This window comes from Felis catus, chromosome A3, assembly GCF_018350175.1.
Source record: "Felis catus isolate Fca126 chromosome A3, F.catus_Fca126_mat1.0, whole genome shotgun sequence".
Classification (NCBI taxonomy): domain Eukaryota; kingdom Metazoa; phylum Chordata; class Mammalia; order Carnivora; family Felidae; genus Felis; species Felis catus.
Window position 1 is genome coordinate 39,176,165 of NC_058370.1, and position 25,799 is coordinate 39,201,963.

At 37.0% G+C, this 25,799-nt stretch overlaps 1 protein-coding gene across 2 annotated transcripts in view; it reads right to left on the reverse strand.

Annotated features, from left to right (window-relative positions):
- Window positions 1-12,687: 12,687 nt before the first annotated feature.
- ESF1 (ESF1 nucleolar pre-rRNA processing protein homolog) overlaps window positions 12,688-25,799 on the reverse strand; it is a 65,666-nt gene continuing 52,554 nt past the window's right edge. For both annotated transcript variants that reach the window (XM_011280958.4, XM_011280957.4), the window contains exons 11-14: window positions 24,962-25,049; window positions 16,619-16,701; window positions 14,274-14,420; window positions 12,688-13,554 (exon numbers count right to left, since the gene is read on the reverse strand). In XM_011280958.4, the coding sequence (XP_011279260.1) occupies window positions 13,261-13,554; window positions 14,274-14,420; window positions 16,619-16,701; window positions 24,962-25,049 (612 nt within the window). In that variant the 3' untranslated portion in view covers window positions 12,688-13,260. The remainder of the gene's footprint in view (window positions 13,555-14,273; window positions 14,421-16,618; window positions 16,702-24,961; window positions 25,050-25,799) is intronic.

Sequence of the window (25,799 nt, forward strand, 5' to 3'; positions counted from 1 at the left end):
TGTCCTCGAACAAGTTCAGGTAGCAGACCCAAATGGAAGAAAATAGGTACTCATAGTTGTTTTCAAAATTTTTCTTTCATCAAATAATGAGCTACTGTCAGTTTATAGATTAAACTTCTTCTTTAACAGTTGTTCCACTACTAACTTAAAAGTCTTTCCTAATTCTTAGTTTTAGTTCAATAATTTTCCCCCCAAATCAAATATTTTTAATGTGCTTTATTGGCCATTTCTTGCCTCTCTCATCCAGAAGAACTATTTGAAATATGATAGAGATTATTACTTCTTACTGGTCTAAGAGAAAAGGCACTACTAACTAATTTCAGATTTTAGTAAAAGAGTTTAAAAACTCATGACAGGCTACTCAAGACATAAGCATATACAGTGATAAAGGATTATGACTCAATTTTAATTTTAAAAAAATTCGTGAAAACAGCTCATAACCCCAAAGCTAGCATTTCTCACAGCTTTCCCTAACACAATATAATTTGTTAGTCTATTTGCTTTGGCACTCTCCTACAGTATGGAGTTTTCACCTCCACATTTTGGCAAAGTTTGGGCAACCATATTTAAGGCTGAGCACTGACTCTCATTCATGCTTTTTCATTTTCCCATGGGCCTGGTTCTGGCTTGCTGTTGGCAACTGCTCCTTCATAAACTTTTCAAGAAAGTGATAATGTAAACCCAGAGATGCTGAATATAGAGTCTGTAACTCCAATGTCAGTGGGGCTTGTAGGACAAAAGGTCCCAGTTGCCTTCGAAGGGGATTTGCCTCATTTCTCTTGACTCATGTCCATTTCCAGAAACCTGGGAACCTTACATTACTGAGTATCTTATTTTGGCACTTTCAAGTTGCAAGCACTTTGACCATAATGTACTGCCAAGAGTTTCTTTAAGAATATGGAGATGGGGGGGGGGGGCGCCTGGGTGGCTCAGTCAGTTAAGCATCCGACTTCGGCTCAGGTCATGATCTCGCAGTCTGTGAGTTCGAGCCCCACGTCGGGCTCTGTGCTGACAGTTCAGAGCCTGGAGCCTGTTTCAGATTCTGTCTCCCTCTCTCTGACCCTCCCCCATTCATGCTCTGTCTCTCTCTGTCTCAAAATTAAATAAACGTTAAAAAAAATTAAAAAAAAAAAGAATATGGAGATGGGAATGCAAGCTGGTGCAGCCACTCTGGAAAACAGTATGGAGGTTCCTCAAAAAAATAAAAATAGAACTACCCTACGACTGAGCAATTGCACTACTAGGCATTTATCCAAGGCATACAGGTGTGCTGTTTCGAAGGGACACATGCACCCCCATGTTTATAGCAGCACTATCAACAATAGCCAAAGTATGGAAAGAGCCCAAATGGCCATCGATGGATGAATGGATAAAGAAGATGTATATATATATACAATGGAGTGTTACTCGGCAATCAAAAAGAATGAAGTCTTGCCATTTGCAACTATGTGGATGGAACTGCAGGGTATTATGCTAAGTGAACTTAGTCAGAGAAAGACAAAAATCATATGACTTCACTCATATGAGAACTTTAAGAGACAAAACAGGTGAACATAGGGAGGGGACACAAAAATAATATAAAAAGAGGGAGGGGGACAAAACAGAAGAGACTCATAAATATGGAGAACAAAGTGAGGGTTACTGGAGGTGGTGTGGGAGGGGGGATGGGCTAAATGGGTAAGCGGCACTAAGGAACCAACCTACTCCTGAAATCACTGTTGCACTATATGCTAATTTGGATGTAAATTTAAAAAATTAAAATTAAAAAAAAAAGAATATGGAGAAATAGTCTGCAATAGTCTCAAACCAGGGCAAAATAGTCCATAAAGACTATGGCCCTATACCATTATATTTGTCTTTGCATTAGTTAGGATACGGGTGGAACAGGAAGTAACAGAGAACTGAGAAAATAGTGGCTTGAACAAGGTAGTATTTTATTTTCTGTCACATAGATGTCTTGAAAAAACAGCCCATGGATGTTATGGTGTCTATGCTCCACAAATTTCTCAGGGATCCTGGCTCTTTCTAGCTTACCATACATTATGGCTAGGTAACGGAATGTGGCTTTAAAAAAAATTTTTTTTTTATTTTTTTCAATATATGAAATTTATTGTCAAATTGGTTTCCATACAACACCCAGTGCTCATCCCAAAAGGTGCCCTCCTCAATACCCATCACCCACCCTCCCCTCCCTCCCACCCCCCATCAACCCTCAGTTTGTTCTCAGTTTTTAAGAGTCTCTTATGCTTTGGCTCTCTCCCACTCTAACCTCTTTTTTTTTTCCTTCCCCTCCTCATGGGTTTCTGTTAAGTTTCTCAGGATCCACATAAGAGTGAAAACATATGGTATCTGTCTTTCTCTGTATGGCTTATTTCACTTAGCATCACACTCTCCAGTTCCATCCACGTTGCTACAAAGGTGTGGCTTTTTTTTTTTAATTGAAGTATATTTGATGCACAATGTTACATTAGTTTCAGGTGTATAACTTAGTCACAAGTCTATATGTTATGCTACGCTCACCATTTGTCATCATATAACACTTACAATACCTGGAGTGTGGCTTTTGTACTGAGGATCCAAAACAACTTTAGCCATTACCTCTGCATTCCAGGCAGTAGAGTGAAAGACAGGAAGAAGGCAAGAGGTAAAATTTACTAGTCTGATGATTTCAAAGAAGGTCCCTACAAACTGTAATTTGCTTCCATACCAGGCTGCAAAGGAGTATGGGTAAATGGTTTTATTATGCAAAGCTTTATGCTTAACTAAAGGATTCTATTACCATAGAAGATGGAGAGAACAAATATTGGGGAACAACCATTGGTCTCACTCATAGTGTCATAAAGTTCTTTGGGGAGCATGCATAACTTTCTCCTGGTCTGACCTATTTAACGATCTCCCTGCATTCTTGCCAGCATTTGGTGTCACTATTTTTTATTTTACATATTCTGATATGTAGTGATATCTCATTCTGGTTTTAATTTGTATTCCCCTAATGGCTAATGAAGTTGAGTATCTTTTCACATGCTTATTTACCATCTGTACGTTCTCTTCAGAGAAATGTCTGCTCCTGTCTTTTGCCTGTTTTAAGAATTTCCTTTAAGCTGTAGAGTTTTGAGAATTATTTTATATTCTAGGTATCAACCCTTTGTTGGATATGTAGTTGACAAACATCTCCTTGTGGTTTGTAGCTTATCTTTCTATCCCTGTAAGAGCTTTTTTCACAGAGCAAAAATTTTTTTGATGATTTATCCACTTTTTTCTGGGCATATTTCCTCCATTGAGCTACTTTTGTACGTATGTCAAAAATCAGCTGGGCATATTTGTGTTGGTCAATTGCTACATTCTCTATTCTGTTCCACTAACTTATGTGTTTGTCTCTCTGCCAATACTACATTGTCTTGATATAGTAGCTATATAGTAAGCCTTAATATAAAGTAGAGTGGTTCCTCCCACTTTGTTATTTGTTGAGATTATTTTAACTATTCCAGGGCCTGTACCTTTCATTATAAATTTTAGAATAAACTTGAATATGCTTATAGAAAACTTTGCTGGGATTTGGTAGAAATTGTATTATTTTGCACAGTGAAGGAAAAAAATCAACAAAATGAAAAAGCAACCTACTGAATGAGAGAAGATATTTGCAAATGATATATCTGATAAAAGGCAAATATCCAAAATACATAAAGAACTTTATACAATTCAGCAGCAACAACAACAAAAATAATTTGATTAAAAACGGGTAGAGGGAAGGGGGAGCTAGATGGTGGCATAATAGGAGGACCCTAAACATGGCTGATTCCTCCAGTACAGCTAGATAAATATAAAATCATTCTAAATACTCATGAAATCAACCTGAGGACTGATGGAACAAACTGCACAACTAAGGGGAGATAAGAGGCCACTTTGAGGAAGATAGGAAGTGTGAAGAAATGGATCAGATAGCAGGTGCTGCAGAGGGTAGGGAGCCCTGGTTGCAGAGAAAAGGGAGAGAGAATGAAGCAGACAGGGATAAGCACAAGGAGAACACTTCCTCAAAGTCATTGACTGGGAAAATAAGAGGGGCTGAATTTTGTGTTTTTGCCACCAGTAGAGCTCAAAGACCTGGAGTTTCAGAGGTCCCCAGGCTTGGCTGTGATAGAGACCTGAAGACACTGCCCTACTCTTGGAGGCAGGCAAACAACCTCAGGGTCAGACTGTGCAATCTGAAGATCGCCTAAGTGGTATGGGGAAAGACTGTTTTCTTTGGAGCACCTCTCTGGGGGCAAAAGAGCAAACAGGAGCCATTTCCCTTCCCTGCCCCTCAGTATAGGTGCAGAGACACCTACTGAGGGCAGCTAACTGGGACATGGGCTGTTTTGTCTGTTGGCTCCAAATCCCATGCCCCTAGTTCTGGTATGACTACACTTCTGGGTGAAACTTGCATCAGTCCTAGCACAGTGAGACCCTTTCTCAGAAGACCAGTGCAGGTTCCTGCCATAACCAAGTACCTGAATTGGAATTTTGAAAGTCAACAGCCTGGCTAGGGTAGAGCCCAGGGTGCGCTGTGGTGCTCTAGGTGGGCAAGCAACCCAGAGACAGATCATGTGAAATCACTGATCTGAAAAACACCTGTGATGCACAAGGGGAAGTTGTTCACTTCTCTGAGAGTGTTTCCTTGAGAGCAGCAGGCACGGATTCCCCTCGCCAGGGTAAAAAGAGCAGGCTGGCACCATTTCCTTTCCCTGCCCCTCAGCATAAACCAACTTCAGTAAACAGCACAACGCTAACACTGGCAGCCTAAACTGCTTACACCAAGTCCCACCCCTCTGCTCTGTGCAGGTGCTGCTTTTCTCCCGCAAGTGTGCCTGAGGACCAGCACAACAGACCCTTCTCCAAGAAGACCAGCACAAACCCACATACCACATTCATGGGCCATAGAGTTCTACAAGACCTTCATATCTAGCGGAAACAGCATCAGTTCTCTTTTAGCAAGTGGACCAGAGCATATCTAGTTAAAACTTGCTACACTCTGGCCAAGGTCCAAACACTCCCCACTACAAGCAAGGAGAAACTCTGCAGATGACTGACCTGAGGGATAGAGCAGCCATAACATAGCAGCTGAGGGCATGCAGGGTCACTTCCTGAAGCACCAGTCCCTGGACATTATATGACCTCTTCTTCATAAAATCATTACTCTCAGGAACCGGAAATTAAGTCTTTCCTAACACAGAGAAGACAGAGACTTAGAAAAAAGGTCAAGATTGAGGAATTCATCCCAAAAGAAAGAACAAGAAAAGGTCATGGCCAGGGGTCTAGTCAAAATAGATACAAGCATATGCTTGATCTAGAATTTAAAGCAACAATTATAAGGATACTAGATGGGTTTGAGAAAAGCATTGAAGACATCAGGAAAACCCTTACTGTAGAGAATAAAAAGGTAAAAAACATATCAGGCTGAAATGAAAAATGCAATAACTGAGATTCAAAACCAACTGGTTGTAAAGACCACAAGGATAGATGGAGAGGAATGAATAAGAGAATATCCCTGATGAACATGGATGCAAAAATTCTCAATAAAATACTAGCAAATTGAATCCAATAGTACATTAAAAGAATCATTCACCACAAAAGAGTGGTTCAATATTCATAAATCAACCAATGTGATACACCACATTAATAAAAGAAAGGATAAGAACCATATGATTCTTTCAATAGATGCAGAAAAAGCATTTGACAAAGTACAACATCTATTCTCGATAAAAACCCTCAACAAAGCAGGGGTAGATGGAATATATCTCAACATAATAAAGGCCATATAGGAAAAAAAAACCCACAGCTAATATCATCCTCAATAGGGAAAAACTGAGAACTTTTCCTCTACAGTTAGGGAGAAGACAGGGATGACCACCATCACCACTGTTATTTAACATAGTGCTGGAAGTCTAGCCCTGGCAATCAGACAACAAAAAGAAATAAAAGGCATCCAAATCAGCAAGGAAGAAGTCAAACTTTTCACTACTTGCAGATGAATTGATACCCTACATAGAAAACCTGCAGGACTCCACTAAAAAACTGCTAGAACTGAGACACTAATTCAGTAAAGTCACAAGATGTAAAATCAATGTACAGAAATTTGTTGCATTTCTATACACCAATAATGAAGCAGCAGAAAGAAAAATCAAAGAGTCAATCTCATTTACAATTGCATCAAAAACCGTAAGATACCTAGGAATAAACCTAACCAAAGAGGAAAAGATCTGTACTCTGAAAACTATAAAACCCAAGGGCGTCTGGGTGGTTCAGTCCGGTTAAGTGTCCAACTCTTGATTTCGGCTCAGGTCATGATCTCACAAATTGTGAGATCAAGCCCTGTGTCAGAGTACAGGCTCTGTGCTGACGATGTGGAGCTTACTTGGGATTTTCTGTCTCTCCCTTTCTCTCTGTCCCTCCTCCACTCACACACACACACACTCTCTCTCTCTCTCTCTCTCTCTCTCTCTCTCTCACTCTCGCTCTCGCTCTGTCTTTCTCTCAAATAAATGTTAGAAAAACTATAAAACACTTATGAAAGAAATTGAAGATGACACAAAGAAATGGAAAAAAAAGTACATGGTCATAGGTTGGAAGAATAAATATTGTTAAAATGTCTATACTACCTAAAGCCATCTACACATTTAATGCAATCCCTATCAAAATACCACTAGAATTTTTCACAGAGCTATAACAAACAATCCTAAAATTTGTATGAAACTTGTTACAAAAGACCCTAAATAGCCAAAGCAGTCTTGAAAAAACAAAACAAATCTGGAGGCATCACAATTCCAGACTTTAAGTTATATTACAAAGCTGTAGTGATCATGACAGTATCGTACTGTCAAAACAAAAACAGACACAGAGATCAATGGAATAGAATAGAAAACTCAAAAATGGACTCATAAATATATGATCAACTAATCTTCCACAAAGAAGGAAAGGATATCCAATAAGAAAAGGCCAGTCTCTTCAACAAATGGTGCTGGAAAAACTGGATGGCAACATGCAAAAGAATAAAACTGGACCACTTTCTTAACACCATATACAAAATAAACTCAAAATGGATGACAGACCTAAATGTAAAGAGGAAACCATCAAAATCCTAGAGGAGAACACAGGCAGTAACCTCTTTGACATCAGCCATAGCAACTTCTTACTAAATACATCTCCTAAGGCAATGGAAACAAAAGCAAAAATAAACTATTGGGACTTCATCAAGATAAAAAGCTTCTGCACAGCCAAGGAAACAATTAACAAAACTAAAAGGCAACCTTCAGAATGGAAGAAGATATTTGCGAATGGCATATCGGATAAAATGTTAGCATCCAAAATAAAAACTTATAAAGCTCAACACCCAAAAAACAAACAATCCAGTTTAAAAATGGGCAGAAGACACGAATAGACACTTTTCCAAAGAAGACATTCAGACCATGAATGTCTGGCCAACAGACACATGAAAAGATGCTCAACATCATTCATTATCAGGCAATTACAAATCCAAACTACACTGAGATACCACCTGATACCTGTCAGAATGGCTAAAATTAACAACACAGGAAACAACAGATGTTGTCAAGGATGTGGAGAAAGGGGAAATCTCCTGCACTGTTGGTGGGAATGCAAACTGATGCAGCCACTCTGGAAAACAGTATGCAGGTTCCTCAAAAAAATAAAAATAGAACTACCCTATAACCCAGCAATAGCACTACTAGGTATTTACCCAAAGGATTCAAAAAACTGATTCAAAGGGAAACATGTTTATAGCAGCATTATCAATAGTCAAATTATGGAAAAATCCCAAATGTCCATTGACTGATAAATGGATAAAGAAGATGTGTTATATATAAACAATGGAACATTACACAGCCATTTGCAGTGACATGGATGGAGCTAGAGAGTATTACTCTAAGTGAAATAAGTCAAAGAAAAACAAATGTCATATGATTTCACTCATATGTGGAATTTGAGAAAGAAAACAGAAAACCATAGGTGATAAACACACACACACACACACACACACACACACAGAGGCAAACCATAAAGCAGGCTCAACTATAGAGAACAAACTGAGGGTTGCTAGAAGAGAGGTTAGCAGGGGGATGGGTTAAATGGATAATGGGTATTAAGGAGGGCACTTGTCATGAGCACTGGGTGTTGTATGTAAATGATAAATCACCAAATTCTACATCTGAAACTAATATTATATTACACTGTATGTTAACTGGAATTTAAATAAAAAACTTTTAAAAAGAAAAAAAATGGGCAGAGGACTTAAACATTTTTCTGAAGATACACAAATGGCAAACAGACACGTGAAAAGATGTTCAACATCACTAATCATCAGGGAAATGCAAATCAAAACCATAATAAGATATCACCTTACACTTGTCAGAATGACTATAATCAAAAGACAAGAAATAACAAGTGTTGGGGAAGATGTGTAAAAAAAAAAAATCTAATGCACTGTTGGTGGGAATGTAAATTGGTACAGCCACTGTGGAAAACAGCACAGATGGTCCTCAAAAAAATAAAAATAGAAATACTATAAGATCCAGTAACTCCTGTATGAGGTATTCAGCTGAAGAAAACAAAGAGTGATTTGAAAGATAGATGCATCCTTATGTTTATTGCAGCATTTATAATAGCCAAGATGTGGAAGCAACCCAAGAGACCACTGATAGATGAATGCATAAAGATGTGGCATGTGTAGAGGCGCCTGGGTGGCTCAGTCAGTTAAGCGGCTGACTTTGGCTCAGGTCATGATCTCGCGGTCCGTGAGCTCAAGCCCCGCATCGGGCTCTGTGCTGACAGCTCAGAGCCTGGAGCCTGTTTCAGATTCTGTGTCTCCCTCTCTCTGACCCTCCCCCGTTCATGCTCTGTCTCTCTCTGTCTCAAAAATAAATAAACGTTAAAAAAAAATTTTTTTTAAAAAAGATGTGGCATGTGTGTGTGTGTATAAATACATGTATATATATAAATTCATGTGAAATATTTATATGCATATATTTATATATAAATATATGTATAAATATATATATTTATATATATAAATATTTATATATATACATATATTTATATGTATGTATACACACACACAGGAACATTACTCAGCCATAAAATGGATGACATCTTGCCATTTGCAATAACATAGATGGATCTAGAGAGTATTATGCTAACTGAAATAAGTCAGAGAGAGACAAATACCATATGATTTCACTTATATGTGGAATCTAAAAAACAAATGAATAAAAAAACAAAAAGCAGAAATAGACCCATGAATACTGGGAAAACAAACAGATAGTTGCTAGAGGGTAAGTGGGGAGATGGGCAAAATTGGTGAAGGAGAGTGAGATATACAGGCTCCATTTATGCAATGAATAAGTTGCAGGAATAAATGATACAGCATAGGAAATACAGTCAGTGGCATCATAATAGTGTTGTATGGAGACAGATGGTATCTCACTTGTGGTGAGCATAGCATAACATACAAGCTTGTCATATCACTGTGTTGTAGACCTGAAACTAGAGTAATATTATATGTCAACTATACTTCAGTAAAAAGGAAAAAAAAATCCCCACAAAATTGCCTTAAATATGCACATCCATTTGGGGGAAAATTGACATATTTACTATGTTGAGTCTTCTCATCTCATTTGTCTTTGGTGTCTTTCATCAGCATTTTGTCATTTTCAGCATACAAATTCTGCACGTTTTGGTAAGTTTTTACCTAAGTATTTTATTTTATTTGGAACTGTGGTTTAAAAAATTTTTTTTAATGCTTATTTTTGAGAGAGAGAGAGAGAGAGCGAGCATGAGCGGGGGAGGGGCAGACAGAGAGGGAGACACAGAATCCAAAGCAGGCTCCAGGCTCTGAGCTGTCCGCAGAGAGCCTGATGAACTCACGAACTGCAAGACCATGACCTGAGCCAACGTTGGACACTTAACTGAGTCACCCAGGCGCCCCGGAACAACTGTGTTTTTAATTTCAGTTTTCATATTCCATTGTTAGTACATATACAGAAATGTGATTAATTCTTGTGTGCAAGACATTGTATCCTATAATCTTGCTGAACTCATTAGTTTGAGGGTTTTTTTTTTTTTTTAATTTATTTATTTTGAGAGACAGAGGGAGGAACAGAGAGAAGAGAGAGAATCCCAAGCAGGCTATGATGTGGGTCCCCATCTCACGAACCATGTGAGATCATGACCTGAGCTGAAACCAAGAGTTGAACCCAGGCGCCCGTTTTTGTTTTTGTAGATTCCTTGGGATTTTCTATGAGGGCAATCGTATCATCTGCAAATTTGAACAGTTATATTTCTTTCTGTCCAATCTTTACGTATTTTTTACTTTTTTGTTCGTTTTTTGCTAGAACTTTCAGTATTATGTTGAATGAGTAGTGAGAGTGGACATTGTTTTAAGGATACCTGGGATAGGTTTATGCAGATATAAGACAAGCAGACATGGGAATGACAGTCATGATGTAAGTTTTTTATACTCATATTCCTTCAAAAATGGGGGCATAGCATATCACAGAAAGGGACCACAAAGAGAAACACTAGGTTCGGTCAGGAAGCAGAGAGGGCAGGGGAAGATACGGGCAAGAGCTTTCCTTGTGGTTTCTTTGGGGAGGGATGGGCAAGATGGGATAAGCAGGTTTAGGATTTGCAGTAGGCTCTAGGGTACATGGGCTGTTCCTAGTATGTCTGCTTCCGGAACACAGGGTGAATAGAGTAGGGGGATAGAGCCCTGAGTGTGAAAGCCCAGTAAAGGAGGTGTTTGGCGATATGGGCTCTGGATTGGTTGGTTTGCATTTGAAAATCGTGCTTGCTTGCAAGTTATTTACTATCTCCAGGAATTGGCTAGCATGGGGTGGGGCAGTTTCTCTAGGGTCAGTGAGGCTTCAGCGGTCAAAGCCATCATAATACAGAAAACTTCCAGAGACAGGGTTAAAACAGCCTTGCTTCCTTCTCAATCTTAGGAAAGCATGCAGTCTTTCACTAGTCGGTATGTTAATTTTAGTTTTTTCATAAAGATACTCTTTATCAAGTTAGGTAGTTTCTCTCCATTCCAAACCTATTATTGATCATGAATGGGTGTTAGATTTTATCAGATACTTTATCTCATCAATTGATATGATCATTTTATTTTCTTTAGTCTGTGAATATAGATTATGTTGATTGAATTTGAATCAGCCAGCTCTGTGTACCTGAAATTAAACGCCATTTATTGGTATGGTGTATAATTCTTTTTACAATGTTGGATTCAATCTGCTAATTTTGAGGATTTTATGCCTAAATTCATGGGACAGATCCTCCAGGAGTCACATTTCTACATACTAACCATGTCAGTCAGTGTTTTTCTACTGTCTTTGTCTGGTTTTGGTATCAAGGATACCAACAATAAACAAATAAAATAAATGTGACCTTAAAGGTCACCCGAACTATTCTCACATTGTTGGAATTTTGACAGTGTCCACTTTTCCCCTGAGTTTTACTACTAGCAATTATTTATTGATATCCTCACATTCTTGGTGTGGAATGTTTATTTAATGTACCTGATAATACTATTTTCATTTTTTCTTCTACCTAAAAAGTATCAATTCTTTGAGAAAAGGAGTCAGAGCTATGCATAACTTAGAAGCTCAACTTATTTGTTGTAAGCAATTACATGCCTGATTAGTAATATGAGATTTACAATTAAAAACAGTGACTTAAAAACATACAACTCAAAAACAAAAACAAAAAAACAAACCAAACCAAACCAATCAAACACCAAAGGGCTAAGTTTCACAGGAATCTTAAAATCAAACCCTGAGTAATTCCTACATTATGATTAAATAGTTTAAAGGAAACGAATAATTATAAAACTGTTTATAGACTATATTCATAAACATATTAAGATTCATGGTCTTTCAGTGAGTGAAATACTGGGAAGTTCACAGAAGCATCGATAGGAACACTGCTTTATTTGGCTGAATTACCTAACAATGCCAGTGCTTTATGAAAACATACACACACACTACTCTGCCTTTTTCTCTATTATAATGAGCAATGTCCTCTTTTTTTCTTTCTCCTTTCAGAGTCTGTTTATATGCCCTTGTCATCTTGATATCCCTCTGAGTTTTCCATCCTTTTATTCTTAAAAACACATACTACATTAGCAGGCTTGAATTTTTATATGAAAAATGTTAAGCTTACTATTTACCACAATCCTGGCTAAATTCCTACTGCCTTTCAGGAGCTACCGTATTTATCATTTGTTCTAAGTGACCATTTTGTTTTTTATCTTATTTATATAGCACATTTAATTCTCCTCTCTAAATGGTTAATAGTTTATAAAACCTAGGCCAAAGGAGATCCAGGAGTATTAAGGCCCTACAGGTGTGTTTTAACTTAATTTTAAAAGGAATTAAGAATCCTTAAACTCTATAGCAACATATCTACCCTTCTAAGCATTCCAAAAATCTGAAGGGCAGACAGAATTTTCTGTTACTACAAATAGAAAAATCATTGCAGAGCTCACGAACATTTCAAATACAATTATGAGCAATGCAAACCTGGAACTGCCTCTTCGTAGAGTTGTCCTCTTAGTCAATTTTTCAGGTATTTTTTCAGACAGTTTATTTAAGGTGCTATATATAAATATAAAAGTAAAGAAGTCAGTGCTACACAAAATAATAAAAATATTTTATACTTTTATTTACAAATTAATTTCATAAACTATAATAAACATGAACAAACAATGAAGTTATTGGCTTCTATCCATTATGGCCACAAAAATAAATTTACATAGATACCTAAATCTGCCTCCTTTTCCAGAGAAATTAACATATTGCATCTACATATTGCATCTACATGTTTTCAAATTGTTCCTAACTCTTATTCAGACTTAACAACTGGGCACTGCTCTATTTTTATACAGAATTGTAAATAATCTTTTAAAAAATTAGGACAAGAGTAATTTTCTACTAGTATGACTCAATTTCATAAAATACAAAAATTTTATAAATCTTGTATTTCAGTTTAATTAAATTAATTATGATTAATCTGTGGAAACATACAGAACAAATCTGTCAATCATCCACAATTAAGTCAAACTGTTGTATAGGGGAAGAAATTTTACAACTGTCAGAATAAGATTTTATTTATATTCTTGAAAGAAAGCTTTGTTCCCAATAAATATTCCCTCTATCACTTCAGTACACTTTAGGAGAACACATTCTCAATCCAAAAAGAAACAACAAACAGCTATTTGACTTTTTGTTTTTTTCTTGCTTGAAACTGCTCTGTTTTGTTTTTTACAGATTTAATCAACATTGACAAGGCAGGATCAATGGACCTCTTTTGTGATTCCTTTTGAATTTCACTCTCTTTTTTCTTTATTGCCTGAGTAAGTTCTTGTTCTTTCTGTTCTCTCTGCCGGGCTTTCTCCTCAAGGATTTTTTCCATAGCTTTTGTTTTCTTGAAATTAGGATCTGAAGGATCCAAATTGAACAAGTGGGAAGTATACATTGCCTGAAACCGTGCATCCTTAACATTTACCTGCAAATACAAAAGAAAAACAAATAAATTAATAAATCAGAAGGCCCAAAATGGGGCCAAATTTTGAAGTGAGTTGTTGATGATATAAAATACAAATGCGAGCATTTTGTATTGATTCATTAGAAAACTGTATCCCACAGACAGTCAATGGAGTTTTAAGGCCTACTCCTGGAAGTCATTAAGTAGTTGCTGACTGCTGTTTATAGATTTTTTGTACAGGCTCAATCAAACCCACACATAAGGCCTGTATGACTATTAGGAATATGCACTTATTAGCAAAAAGAGGGAAAAGAGGGAGTGACAGAAACAAGAGATAGAGCAATGAAAAAAGTATAGCCTATTGCAGTGGCTATTGTACACAGTGATATGATGTGACATGAATCTGTTATTTTTCAGTCAAGCTTGAGTATGCATATCTTTCCCACTGTGAGCATCACACTGCATGCGATTCTAACATTAAAAGGTATGTATTTTTGGTGCAATAGGGCTACCAAAAGACAAGCCAATACTTCACCTGGTACCCAACTAAATAAACAGTGATTTGATCCACCCTGGGATGAACTGGCTGTTTTGGACTAAAAGATGGTAGCTCTGGCTCTACTATGGGCCCTTCTTAAGACATTTCAAGCTAACTTTGGTTGTGCTCAGTGATCATCTCCAGAGTTGACTTTAAATTCAATACCACCTTTAAGAGGCTAATGACTTTTGTCCCTGGTTACCTCAAAGTCATCCTCTAATAATTCCTTCTTTTTCATCAGCAGTTTTTTCTTCTTTTTGCTTAGATTCTGGTGTTCTACAATCTTATTATAATTGAAGTGTTTCTTGCTCTCTTCCTCCTCGTCCATCATGAGCAGAGCCATTTCAGCCTGTTGAGAGAAAATAAAGATCAAATACACAACAGTGCTTTTTTTCCCCCAAGCAGAAGTATGGGGCACAGATATCCCCTCTAGGAAGAGAACCTGGTCGCTAATGCTCTGGGACATCATTTATCATCTATAAACTGATTGTAGATTACCAAAACTCATAAAGAAACCCAAAGATCTTGGTAGAGCAATAAGGTAAAAGTTTTAGAAGCATCACCAAGAGGAATGAAAGTTTGTATTTAAAAACCAGACATTTCACTTATTATAACTGGTTAATAGGCTATAGAAAAGATTCCCTAAATCTCTCAAATAAAAATTTCTCATTTTCACTTTGGTCTTTAAAAAAAAAATATTTTTTTTAATGTTTATTTATTTTTGAGAGAGATAGAGAGACAGAGTGTGAGCAGGGGAGGGGCAGAGAGAGAGGGAGACACAGAATCTGAAGCAGGCTCCAGGCTCTGAGCTGTCAGCACACAGCCTGACGAGGGGCTCAAACTCACTAACTGTGAGATCATGACCTCAGCTGAAGTTGGACACTTAACCAGCTGAGCCACCCAGGTGCCCCATCACTTTGGTCTTTTTAAGTAATGACACTCAATCTAACAATGTGTAGTATTTTGTGACACAAACTACACTTTCCAAACATGTGCTTTAACAGCAAGGTATTTCTTCTTTCTTTTGCTTTTTTACCTTTAACTTCTCAATATTGATACATTTCTATAAAGGCAGGATTTTAATATTTGCTTCTGAAATCTAATGTCTGTTTCCACTGAGGAGTGGCATTTTCTACCAACCATGGGATTAAACATGAACTCTGAGGAACTGAGTAAATACTAGAGAAAATGTGTACTAGAGAAAATACAGAGTATGCTGTCAGGCTTTGGTGAATTTTCCTACACTAACACTTAAATGGCTTTAATTTCCTTTCACTTTCATCACTGGCACCTTTAGTTGGCTTTCTTTTTTAAAGCCATTTTCCACAAAAGATTTTCTTCGTGTTCCTTTACTCTATGAGCATTACTATTATGTGCAATAAATGGAGGTTAGAAAATATGCATTATGGTGCAGAGTTTAGGTGACCAGTCAGGCTGACTCCCAGGGAGTGACATGAACATCAGTCATAGGGACACTGTTGACTCCAATTCCTACCTCAACAAAAATACATATTAATCTGTGCCATGGATCTTTGGAGTCACTGAAGCATAAGGGTCACTGCATTTTCAAGAAAAACTTTAATTTTATACATTAAATTTATGTTGTTTACATAATAAGAGAGAAATTAGCACTTGACAACATAAAAGCAGTCTGAATTATAGGACAGATCTGGATTGAATTAAAACTTATGGCAATATTATTTCAAGGTTTTAATAGTAGTATTTTTGGTCTTACAGTAAGAATTTAAAAATTTTTTAATTTTTTTATTAAAAAAATTTTTTTTTACATTTATTTATTTTTGAGAGACAGTGAGACAGAGCACAAGCGAGGGAGGGACAGAAAGGGAAGGAGACACAGAATCTGAAGCAGGCTCCAGGCTCCAAGCAAGCGTTCAGCGTAGAGCCCAAAGCAGGGCTTGAACCCACGAACCATGAGATCATGACCTGAGCCGAAGTTGGTCACGTAACTGACCAAGCCACCCAGGAGCCCCCCCCAAATTTTTTTAATGTTTATTTATTTTTGATAGAGAGAGAGGGAGAGAGCCAGAGAGTGAGTGGGAGAAGGGCAGAGAGACAGAGACACAGGATCCAAAGCAGGCTCCAGGCTCTGAGCTGTCAGCACAGAGCCTGATGTGGGGTTCAAACCTGTGAACCACGAGATCATGACATAAGCCAAAGTCGGATGCTTAACCGACTGAGCCACCCAGGTGCCCCACAGTAAGAATTTTTAACAATGAGTTATTTTCCTTTTAATCAAAAAGGACATGCTTTGGGTTTGAGATAAATTTCAACTTTGTACTAGTTGGAAAAATGTTTGGTAAAACTTAAAAACTGCACTGCTAAAATACTTAATTATGTGTTTTATAACTTAATTATAAATACCATTGCTATATAAGTTTTATCTTTTATAACATATTTTTATTTTTTATATTTTATTTTATAAGTTATTTTTTTTTAGGGACAGTAGAAACTTATGCAGACAACTAACTTCATTTAAATTGTACATATCAATTATCCACTAGTCATGTAACAATGATCATGTTTTACCTTTTGTCTTTCTATTTCAGCTTCTTCCACGGGAGATATGCCATCTTTTGTAGATTTCACTGATTTTTTCTTTTCTTTTATACCTGGCACAACAAACCAACACAGAAGGGGGGAAAACTGTAAGACTATTCATAACATTCTGACTATGCTAGGAACAAAAATGCAAGATATCTAGGAATAATCTTATCAATAAACATATAGAAACTGAAGAAAGTAAAAAAATATTACTAAGTGATGGCTATGGGTGTGAATGAAATAATACATCTGGATGGGGTGACTGAATATTATAAAGAAGGAATTTCTTCTGAAAGTAATGTATGATTACATCATTAACTAAAAAAGAAAAACCATAAGATCATTTTAATAGGTATAGAATATGCATTTGATAAAATTCAACATCCATTCATGAAATAGAACAGTTATGGCTTAGTATATAATAAAATGCAGCACCATACATCACTGGAAAAAGAAGAGATTATTGAATAACTGGTGCTGGGCAACTTGCTTTATTCTGGGGGAAAAAATTGAGTTGCAGCATCATCTTACAATGTACAGGAAAATAATGCAGCTAGATTAAAGAGTTTAACATTAAGGGGGAAAAAAACAACACCTAAGAGATATCCAGGAGAATAGTTATCTGAGCTTAAATAGAGCTTACATTTTTAGTGTTAAGAACAACAGAAGAAATCACACACACACAAAAGTTACTTTAGTATATAAACTCTTAAAACTCTGTATATAAAAAACTCATCTGGAAAATGAAAAATTCATCTTTGCATTAAGAATTTCACAGTAAAAGTTTAACAAAACTCTCATTCTCTGAAGACAAATTTGATCTTCGGTTAACTTTCTAGTGCTATTTTTGGGCAAAACTACTTATGGTAATAATGGCTCCTTATTGGTACCCTGCTTATATTCCTAGGGACTCAGGGACTTCTGGAGACAAGATGTTAGATGAGATGTTCTTGTCCTGAGTGACAGGTAGTCATGAACAGCAATTAAAGGCACTTGAGTCTGTAGCAGTTGACCTGGGTTTAAATTCCAGCTGTACCACAGTTCGGTTAAGGCAGTGTGGGTCTGTGTCCTTATTTGTAAAATGGCGATTATAATAATAGCACCTACTTCATAGGGTTACTGTGAGGACTAAATAAATTAGTAAACATGAAGAGGTCAGTTAATACCTAACACACAGTGCTTTAAAGTGCTTGTTGTTACTGTTATGATAGTCTGACTACACATACATAAGATGTCCTGGGCTCCTTGGTGATCATGCTGATGCCTGATTTTTTTCTTCCTTTTTTGGGTCTTTGGAGTAGGAGGGATACAAAGGGAACAGGTGTCAGGGTGCAAAAGTATGAAACACTAGTGCAATGAATAAGACGGTTCAGAATCTACAAAGACATGTTCTGTTACTCTAGAATATTACACGATGCCAATCTTCTCTGAACTACTGAACACGGTCTTCTTTGGCTAAGCTGTGTTCTGCACTTCCAACGCAGAGAAACCAATGGTCTCTAAGCTTACATAGTACTTACTATTGTGATAGGCAGCAGCACTGTTCTCTTCACTTTATATATATTAACTAATTTAATCCTCACAACAATGCTGAGGTAGATTCTATTATTTGTTATAATCTTCATTCTGTGGATGAGGAAACCAAAGCACAGAAAGCTTAAGTAATTCTCTCAAGTTTAGTAAGTGAAGGAACCATGATTTAAACCTGAGCAGTCCAGCTCAGGCTCTCTAATGTTAATCACTAAGCTATATTCCTTCACTATCAAATGTCATTCTCCTTCTAACAACTCTTTCCATTTAAAATGCATTTTGTGGGACTGCAAGCTGGTGCAGCCACTCTGGAAAACAGTATGGAGGTTCCTCAAAAAACTAAAAATAGAACTACCCTACGACTGAGCAATTGCACTACTAGGCATTTATCCAAGGCATACAGGTGTGCTGTTTCGAAGGGACACATGCACCCCCATGTTTATAGCAGCACTATCAACAATAGCCAAAGTATGGAAAGAGCCCAAATGGCCATCGATGGATGAATGGATAAAGAAGATGTGGTATATGCATATAAAATGGAGTATTACTCGGCAATCAGAAAGAATGAAATCTTGCCATTTGCAACTACGTGGATGGAACTGCAGGGTATTATGCTAAGTGAACTTAGTCAGAGAAAGACAAAAATCATATGACTTTACTCATATGAGGACTTTAAGAGACAAAACAGATGAACATAAGGGAAGGGAAACAAAAGTAATATAAAAACAGGGAGAGGGACCAAACAGAAGAGACTCATAAATATGGAGAACAAACTGAGGGTTGCTGGAGGGCTTGTGGGAGGGGAGATGGGCTAAATGGGTAAAGGGCACTAAGGAATCTACTCCTGAAATCACTGTTGCACTATATGCTAATTTGGATGTAAATTTTAAAAAATAAAAAATAAAATTAAAAAAAAATGCATTTTGTGGGGTGCCTGGGTGGCTCTGTTGTTTAGGGGTCCAACTTTGGCTCAGGTCATGATCTCATGGTTCGTGGGTCTGAGCTGCACGTTGCTGCATTGGCCTCGGTGCTGACAGCTTAGAGCCTGCTTTGGACTCTGTGTCTCCTTCTCTCTCTGCCCCTTCTCCACTCTCACTCTGTCTCTGTCTCTCTCTCAAAAAATGAATTAACATTAAAAAAAATGCATTTTGTTGTGCAAGAGTAAAATTCACAGAATATAACATGGTTGAATAACTGCAGCTAATGAGGGATAATAAGAAAAGCAAAGCCTAAAGTGGAGAGAGGCTTTAGAAACTGCTCCGTGTGTATTAAGTCCCTGCTGTACTTCGGCAGCCATACCCAGCTGAGAGAAAATGCCAGCATAAAGTGTTTAGGTTCACCCCTCAGTGCTACCAAGGCATCTGTCTACACTTCCAGGAAGAAATATTTGTAGACAGCCCTTCTTCCTAAAGTGAAAATCTTTATTGCTCCTATCTCAAATATTCTCCAGGAAATGGAGGTATCTATTTTCAGATTATAATGTTTTCTCTATTTTAAAGAATGTGTATCTATATCTATATATATATATCATCAGGGTTCTAGTTTCTTAGGGTCTGACTTCCACACCCTAAGTTTACTTCTGCTCCTATGTTCTCAAGGCAAGAGTTCCTTCTGAAGTGAATGGACAAGTGACGTACGCAGAAGATCATCCCGTGGCAGGAAAAAAACAGGCTGTATAAGATTAATACATAAAGGAGATAAAGATCTTCATATACAACTGTGGGAAATGATTTCAAAGAACCCACAACTAACTGTTCCAGATTTTATAACAACCTGGTGAAAAGCAATAAAAATAAACTTGAAAGAAAGATTGTAGCAAAGGAGGAAAAAGAATCTCCAAAATGGTAAGGGTTAAAAATGATACCCAATTTTAGCATGATAAAAATTTTTTTGCTCACAAAGAATTTACTCTGCCGGCCTGAACTGTTTAGTCAGAAGATAAATAATGTGTAGAAATCCTTTCTGCACTGTTAACAAGATCATATTAAGAGAGCATATCTTATTTATTTTTTTTTAAACATTTTTTTTTCTCCTTGGAAAGTTTTCAGACCTAAGTTAGATAAGAGTACTAGGGAAATGAAAGTCCCTGTTCTGAAATGTTGTATTTATTTTTTAGTAAATCTTCTGGCAAGTAAAAAACCACATGTCCCGGGACTGCTGCAAAAAGTACATATGGATGATTCTAATACATTGACAGAGATTCAAAATCAGATGTTAATGGCTTAAAAAAATAAATCTAAACAATCCTTACTGGGGCTTACTATCCTTACTATCTCTTTAAGCAACAAATGTAACAGAATACATCTATGGAAAAAGATTTGTTGTAAAAAAAGTTGACCTGTACAAGGAATATATGTAAAGGAAATTTCATATTCTATTACTTGTAATGTCTGAGAAGCGTTCTCATAAAAAACTTCCTCCAGAGGGTTTAGCTGAGCACTTCTTAGGAAAACAGTTAAAAGAATTCACTGGAGGGCAAATGCGGTCTCAGTACTGACCAGAAGGGAGTGATAAAGCCCCTTGCAATTCACTGTTTTTGTAGCAAGTTCCAAGATTAACAGATACAGATTGTTAATCATCCTTTGGACCTGGGCATTCTGGCTTTTCTGGGAAATCCAGCAGTTCCCTATATCCACTTCTTATACACATGGGTCCTTGGCTCTGGCTTTGGTCTTCACAACATACTCGTAGGGTTACAAAATGGGAGCCCATTTAAACTCAAGTTCTACCATTTACCACTGGCCCTTGGGCAATTCAACTATGTTTTTTGAATTTCAATTTACTCATCTATAAAGTGGGCTGAAGTTTGGATTAGAAGACAGAGTACATATAAAAGCATTTTAAAACTGCAAGCCAACATATGCAAACAGTAGGATATAAGCACTCATCATACTGTTTGAATGAATCAAGTATGTATACCATATTATTAGATTTTCAGGATGGCTTATTGTTTATCAAATATCTAGGTTGTCAAGACAAAGGATACATTTTAATAGGGTATATTTACATGTGATGTATTTTGTTTCTCTCCTACTTCTTCAAAAACAAAATCTTATTAAAGAGTTTATGCAATTAGACCGCAATAAACAAATTTTTCCAATACAGCTGATACTTGAGCAACACAGAAGTTTGGGGCACTGACCCCCCACATGGTTGAAAATCCATATGTGCCTTTTGACTTCTACAAAACTTAACTACTAATAGCTTACTGTCAACCAGAGACCCTACCAATAACATAAACAGTCGATTAACACATATTTTGCATATTTGTACCTACTACATTTATATTTTTATGATAAAGTTAGAGGAAAGAAAAAATGTTATTAAGAAAATCATAAGAGAAAATACATTTACAGTACTGTACTACATTTATAAAAAAATCCACGTATAAGTGGATTCACAGTTCAAATCCATGTTGTTCAGGGTCAACTGTATTTCATTTCTAAGAGAAAAAATTAACTATTAACTAATTCTAGAAATACATATTTTTGAACCTCTCATTTGATATCAAGTTTGTAGTTTAGAAAAAAATTATAGCAAGTTTATAGTGTAGGGAAAAAACAGAAGGAAAAGTGAGAAAAGATTTCTAGTACTCACAACTGGCTCCTAACCCAAGCCAAACATCAGGTCTGGCATTAATCAATGAACTCAATTCCTCCATATTTTGAAGAGTATGTAAGTTTAGCTCTATGGGATTGCCAAGGGCAAAGGTGTTACAAATGTATCCAAGTCCATCTGGCTTAAAATGTCTCTGTCCTGCTCAGCCATGGGGCTTGAACTATACACCCTTCCAAACACTAACGCTTTTCCTCCTATTCCACAGCTGCTCCTTCTCAGTTTCTTCAACTTTCTCCCTACCCTCCAAGTAGTACCTTCTCCAGTATGACAGAGTAATAGTGCCTTGTGTAAGCTTTACCCAACCTAGAGCCCAATCACGCACCCTCCTCTCTTACCAATGCTTTTAACTTCCAGTTCTATGGTTTGAAATACTATTTATATGCTATTGATTCCTAAGTTTGTACCTGCACTGACTTTTCGGCTGATCACCCAGACTTCTTTATAAATGTAACCTAATACATCTCAAAGTGATTATACCCAAAATGGAACTATTGACCTTACTTCCCACCCAAACCTACCATTTTTACATTCCTTCCTAACTCAGTAAATGGAAGAATATTCTTCTAGAGACTCAAAACAAAAATCTAGTTCTGCTAAATTTCTTCCTTATTCAAGTAAGTCCACAAGTGTATGTCTAAAATATATCTAGAATTCCATTTACTTTTTTCCTTCCAATTCCATTACTGGCATGCTACCTAAACCAGTACCACCTCTTGAAAAGCCTGGTCTCTTAGCTCTCACTGATGCCTTTTCTTCAATCTGTTCTCTTCACAGGAACCAACATATACACCAGATCATGTCATGCTCTTGCTTAAAGACCTTTCAGTGGCTTCCTGCTGTTAGGAGAGTAAAATCAAAATGTGTTGCCATGACACAAGGCCATGCAGGGTTGATCCTGTGTCCCAGCCTGACCTCCTAGCAAACTCCTCTGACCGTTTTCCAGTCACATTGGGTCTTTCAATTTCTCCAACACAAGTTCTTTCTCACCTCACAGCCTGTATACCTACTTTTCCCTTGTTTGCAATGTTCTTTATGCCTGACTCCTTCTTATTCTACAGGTCTTATTCAAATGTCACCACCTTGGAAAAGCCTTTTTTTTTTTTTTCGCCCCCCTCTGTGTCTAAAGTAAGCTACTCTTCCTTCCTCCCAGTTTTATCCTCTATATTACGCTATTTTCTTTAAAGTTTGTTTTTTTGGGGTGGGGGGGGAGAGAGGGAGAGAGAGAGGGAGAGAGAGAGAGAGAGAGAGAGAGAGAGAGAAAAGGAGAGAGAGAGAAAGAAAACATGGAAGGGGCAGAGAGAGAGGGAGAGAGAATCCCAAGCAGGTTCAATGCTCTAAGTGCAGAGCCCCATGTGGGGCTCAAACCCACAACTGTGAGACCATGACCTGAGCCAAAATCAAGAGTCAGACACTTAACCGATGGAGCCACCCAGGCACTCTTACCCTATTTTCTTTAAGACACTGATCATATTCTTACAATATTCTTATCTGTTTACCTGTTTAGCATGACTTCCTTAATACCACAGACTTCTCAAGAAACATAACCGTGCTTGTATTATTACTGTTATATCTCTAGCCTAGCAGAGTGTCCAGCACCGAGGAGGCAATATTTATTGACAGTATGAATAAACAGACATGGCAAGATACATTTTTTTTTGTCCTAAAATTTATATATATATAAAAAAATTCTCAGCCTTTCTGTTTTTCTTTTCCCTTTAAAGAAACAACTTAAGCCCAGATACAAATAATTACCCTTAGGATTTATTCTGAAATCAAAAGTATATTGAAAGCAAACAAATTTTATCTACACTTTTCCTTGGAATTTCTGCTACTACCTTCAGTGAGAGCTTATTCACAATTTACATGTGCTGATTCCAAGACACAAGCCACCCCAAGCTATCAAACAATTTAACTTACTCTTTGAATCCTGCCCTGAGTTCTACAATCTGACCAGACTGTACATGCCAAATGAAGCACTTTGGAATGAGAACAAGGAAACCATAATGCTTTGCATTTCTCCATTATAAACTTGGTTTTCTGAAAGCAGAGGATAAGGCTAAAATCCATCACCTTCTAGAAATGACCGCTCAGGTATGATAAAAAGCAGAATATGCTAAGTTTCCATTTCCCTTTCCAATTCCTAAGAATCTGACATCCTATAATAGACTTTATTCATCTTGATCTCCTTTTTCATCAAAAAAAAAAAAAAAAAAAAAATGCGAGTGCTAAAAGGCTATAACAACCAGGAAATAATTTTGAGCAATTTTGACTTTCCTGTTGAGAACTATTCTGGCCCACTAGTCACCAGGGACAAGAAGCAGGGAAACTTCATAAAATCCTTCTCTTTACAATGCCAGCTTGGAGTTGCTCCAGGAGTAAGCCTTTTGGAGTTCATGTGTGTGGTATTCTGATCAGGAAAAAGGCAAAATGCATGAGAACAAATGGAAAATGCTTATAGTAGTCTCTGTACTGACTTGTGTATGTATGGGCTGAACCTTACCACACACATTTACACATAACCAAAAGGTAAGAATGAAAGCATTAGGGAAAGAATGAGCAGTGCATATATGAAGGAAACAAAGCTCCTTGGATACAGGAAATCAAATACCAGATAGTTCTGGGATCCAAGGTAAAAGGGGAGGAAGCTGGCTTTCATCTACAATGATGAAGCAGGATAAATGTAAAAATGGATAAATGAAACATAGATGTTTTTGTATATTTGAGCAGAAAAGCTTTCATGCTACAACACCATGTAAAAATTCTAAGAAATTTATACACACATCCACATAAACAAATTTATTTCACACTTTCACTTTTTCAGTCTTTGTAAAGACCTAGAGATATGTCATAGAAAAGCAGTGTAAGCACACAAGAAGATCACTTCCTTTCCCCTCATCTTTTTATAGTCAATCTGTCTACAAGGATATTTACAAAAAAGGGATCCCTAGTAAACCATTAAATCAATCACATCACCAAAGCCTCCTATAATGAAATTATTTATATGCTGACCCTTTGTAACTGGATAGATGTTTATACCCCAAAGGACAGACCTTGCTTATAAGCCACTAAAAGAGGTACACAAATTCTAGGAATTTTAAGAGAATGAGTAGTTTACACTGCTTCTACCCATGTCACCTTTCTTTAAATTCCAATTAAAAACTCAAATATGGGCTGGCTTACCTATTTTTGTAATTTCTTCGGCAAAGTATGGGTCATTCAGATCAACATCAGAGGGAAGTTCATCTTCACTGACCTCTTCAGCAAGAGCCTTAAGGTGAATATAAAAATACATACAGTTTATTACAAAGACCATGAAGAAAAATCCTATCATTTCTTTTTCTTTTTTTATGTAAGTACCCTATTTTTTTTTTTTAATTTAAATTCAAGTTAGTTAACCTATAGTGTAGTACTGGTTTCAAGAGTAAAATTTAGTAATTAATCACTTACATATAACACCCAGTGTTCATCCAAAAAAGTGCCCTCCTTAATGCCCATCAACCCAGTTAGCCTATCCCCCCACAGCAACCCCTCCAGCAACCCTCAGTTTGTTCTCTGTATTTAAGTTTTTTATGGTTTGCCTCCCTTTCTGTTTTTATCTTGTCTTTCCCTTCCCCTGTGTTCATCTGCTGTGTTTCTTAAATTTCTCATGAGTGAAATCATATGATATTTGTCTTCTGACTTATTTCACTTAGCGCAATACACTCTAATTCTATCCATGTTGTTGCAAATGGCAAGATTTCATTCTTTTTGATCACTAATATTCCACTTTGTGTATATACATATATCTGTAAATATATACATCACATCTCATTTCTTTTATTTTTTTTAAATTTTATTTTTTTAATGTTTATTTATTTTTGAGAGAGACAGAGTGTGAGTGGGGGAGGAGCGGAGAGAGAGAGGGAGACACAGAATCTGAAGCAGGTTCCAGGCTCTGAGCTGTCAGCACAGAGCCCAACACAGGGCTCGAACCCACAAACTGCAAGACCATGACCTGAGCTGAATGAAGTTGAACGCC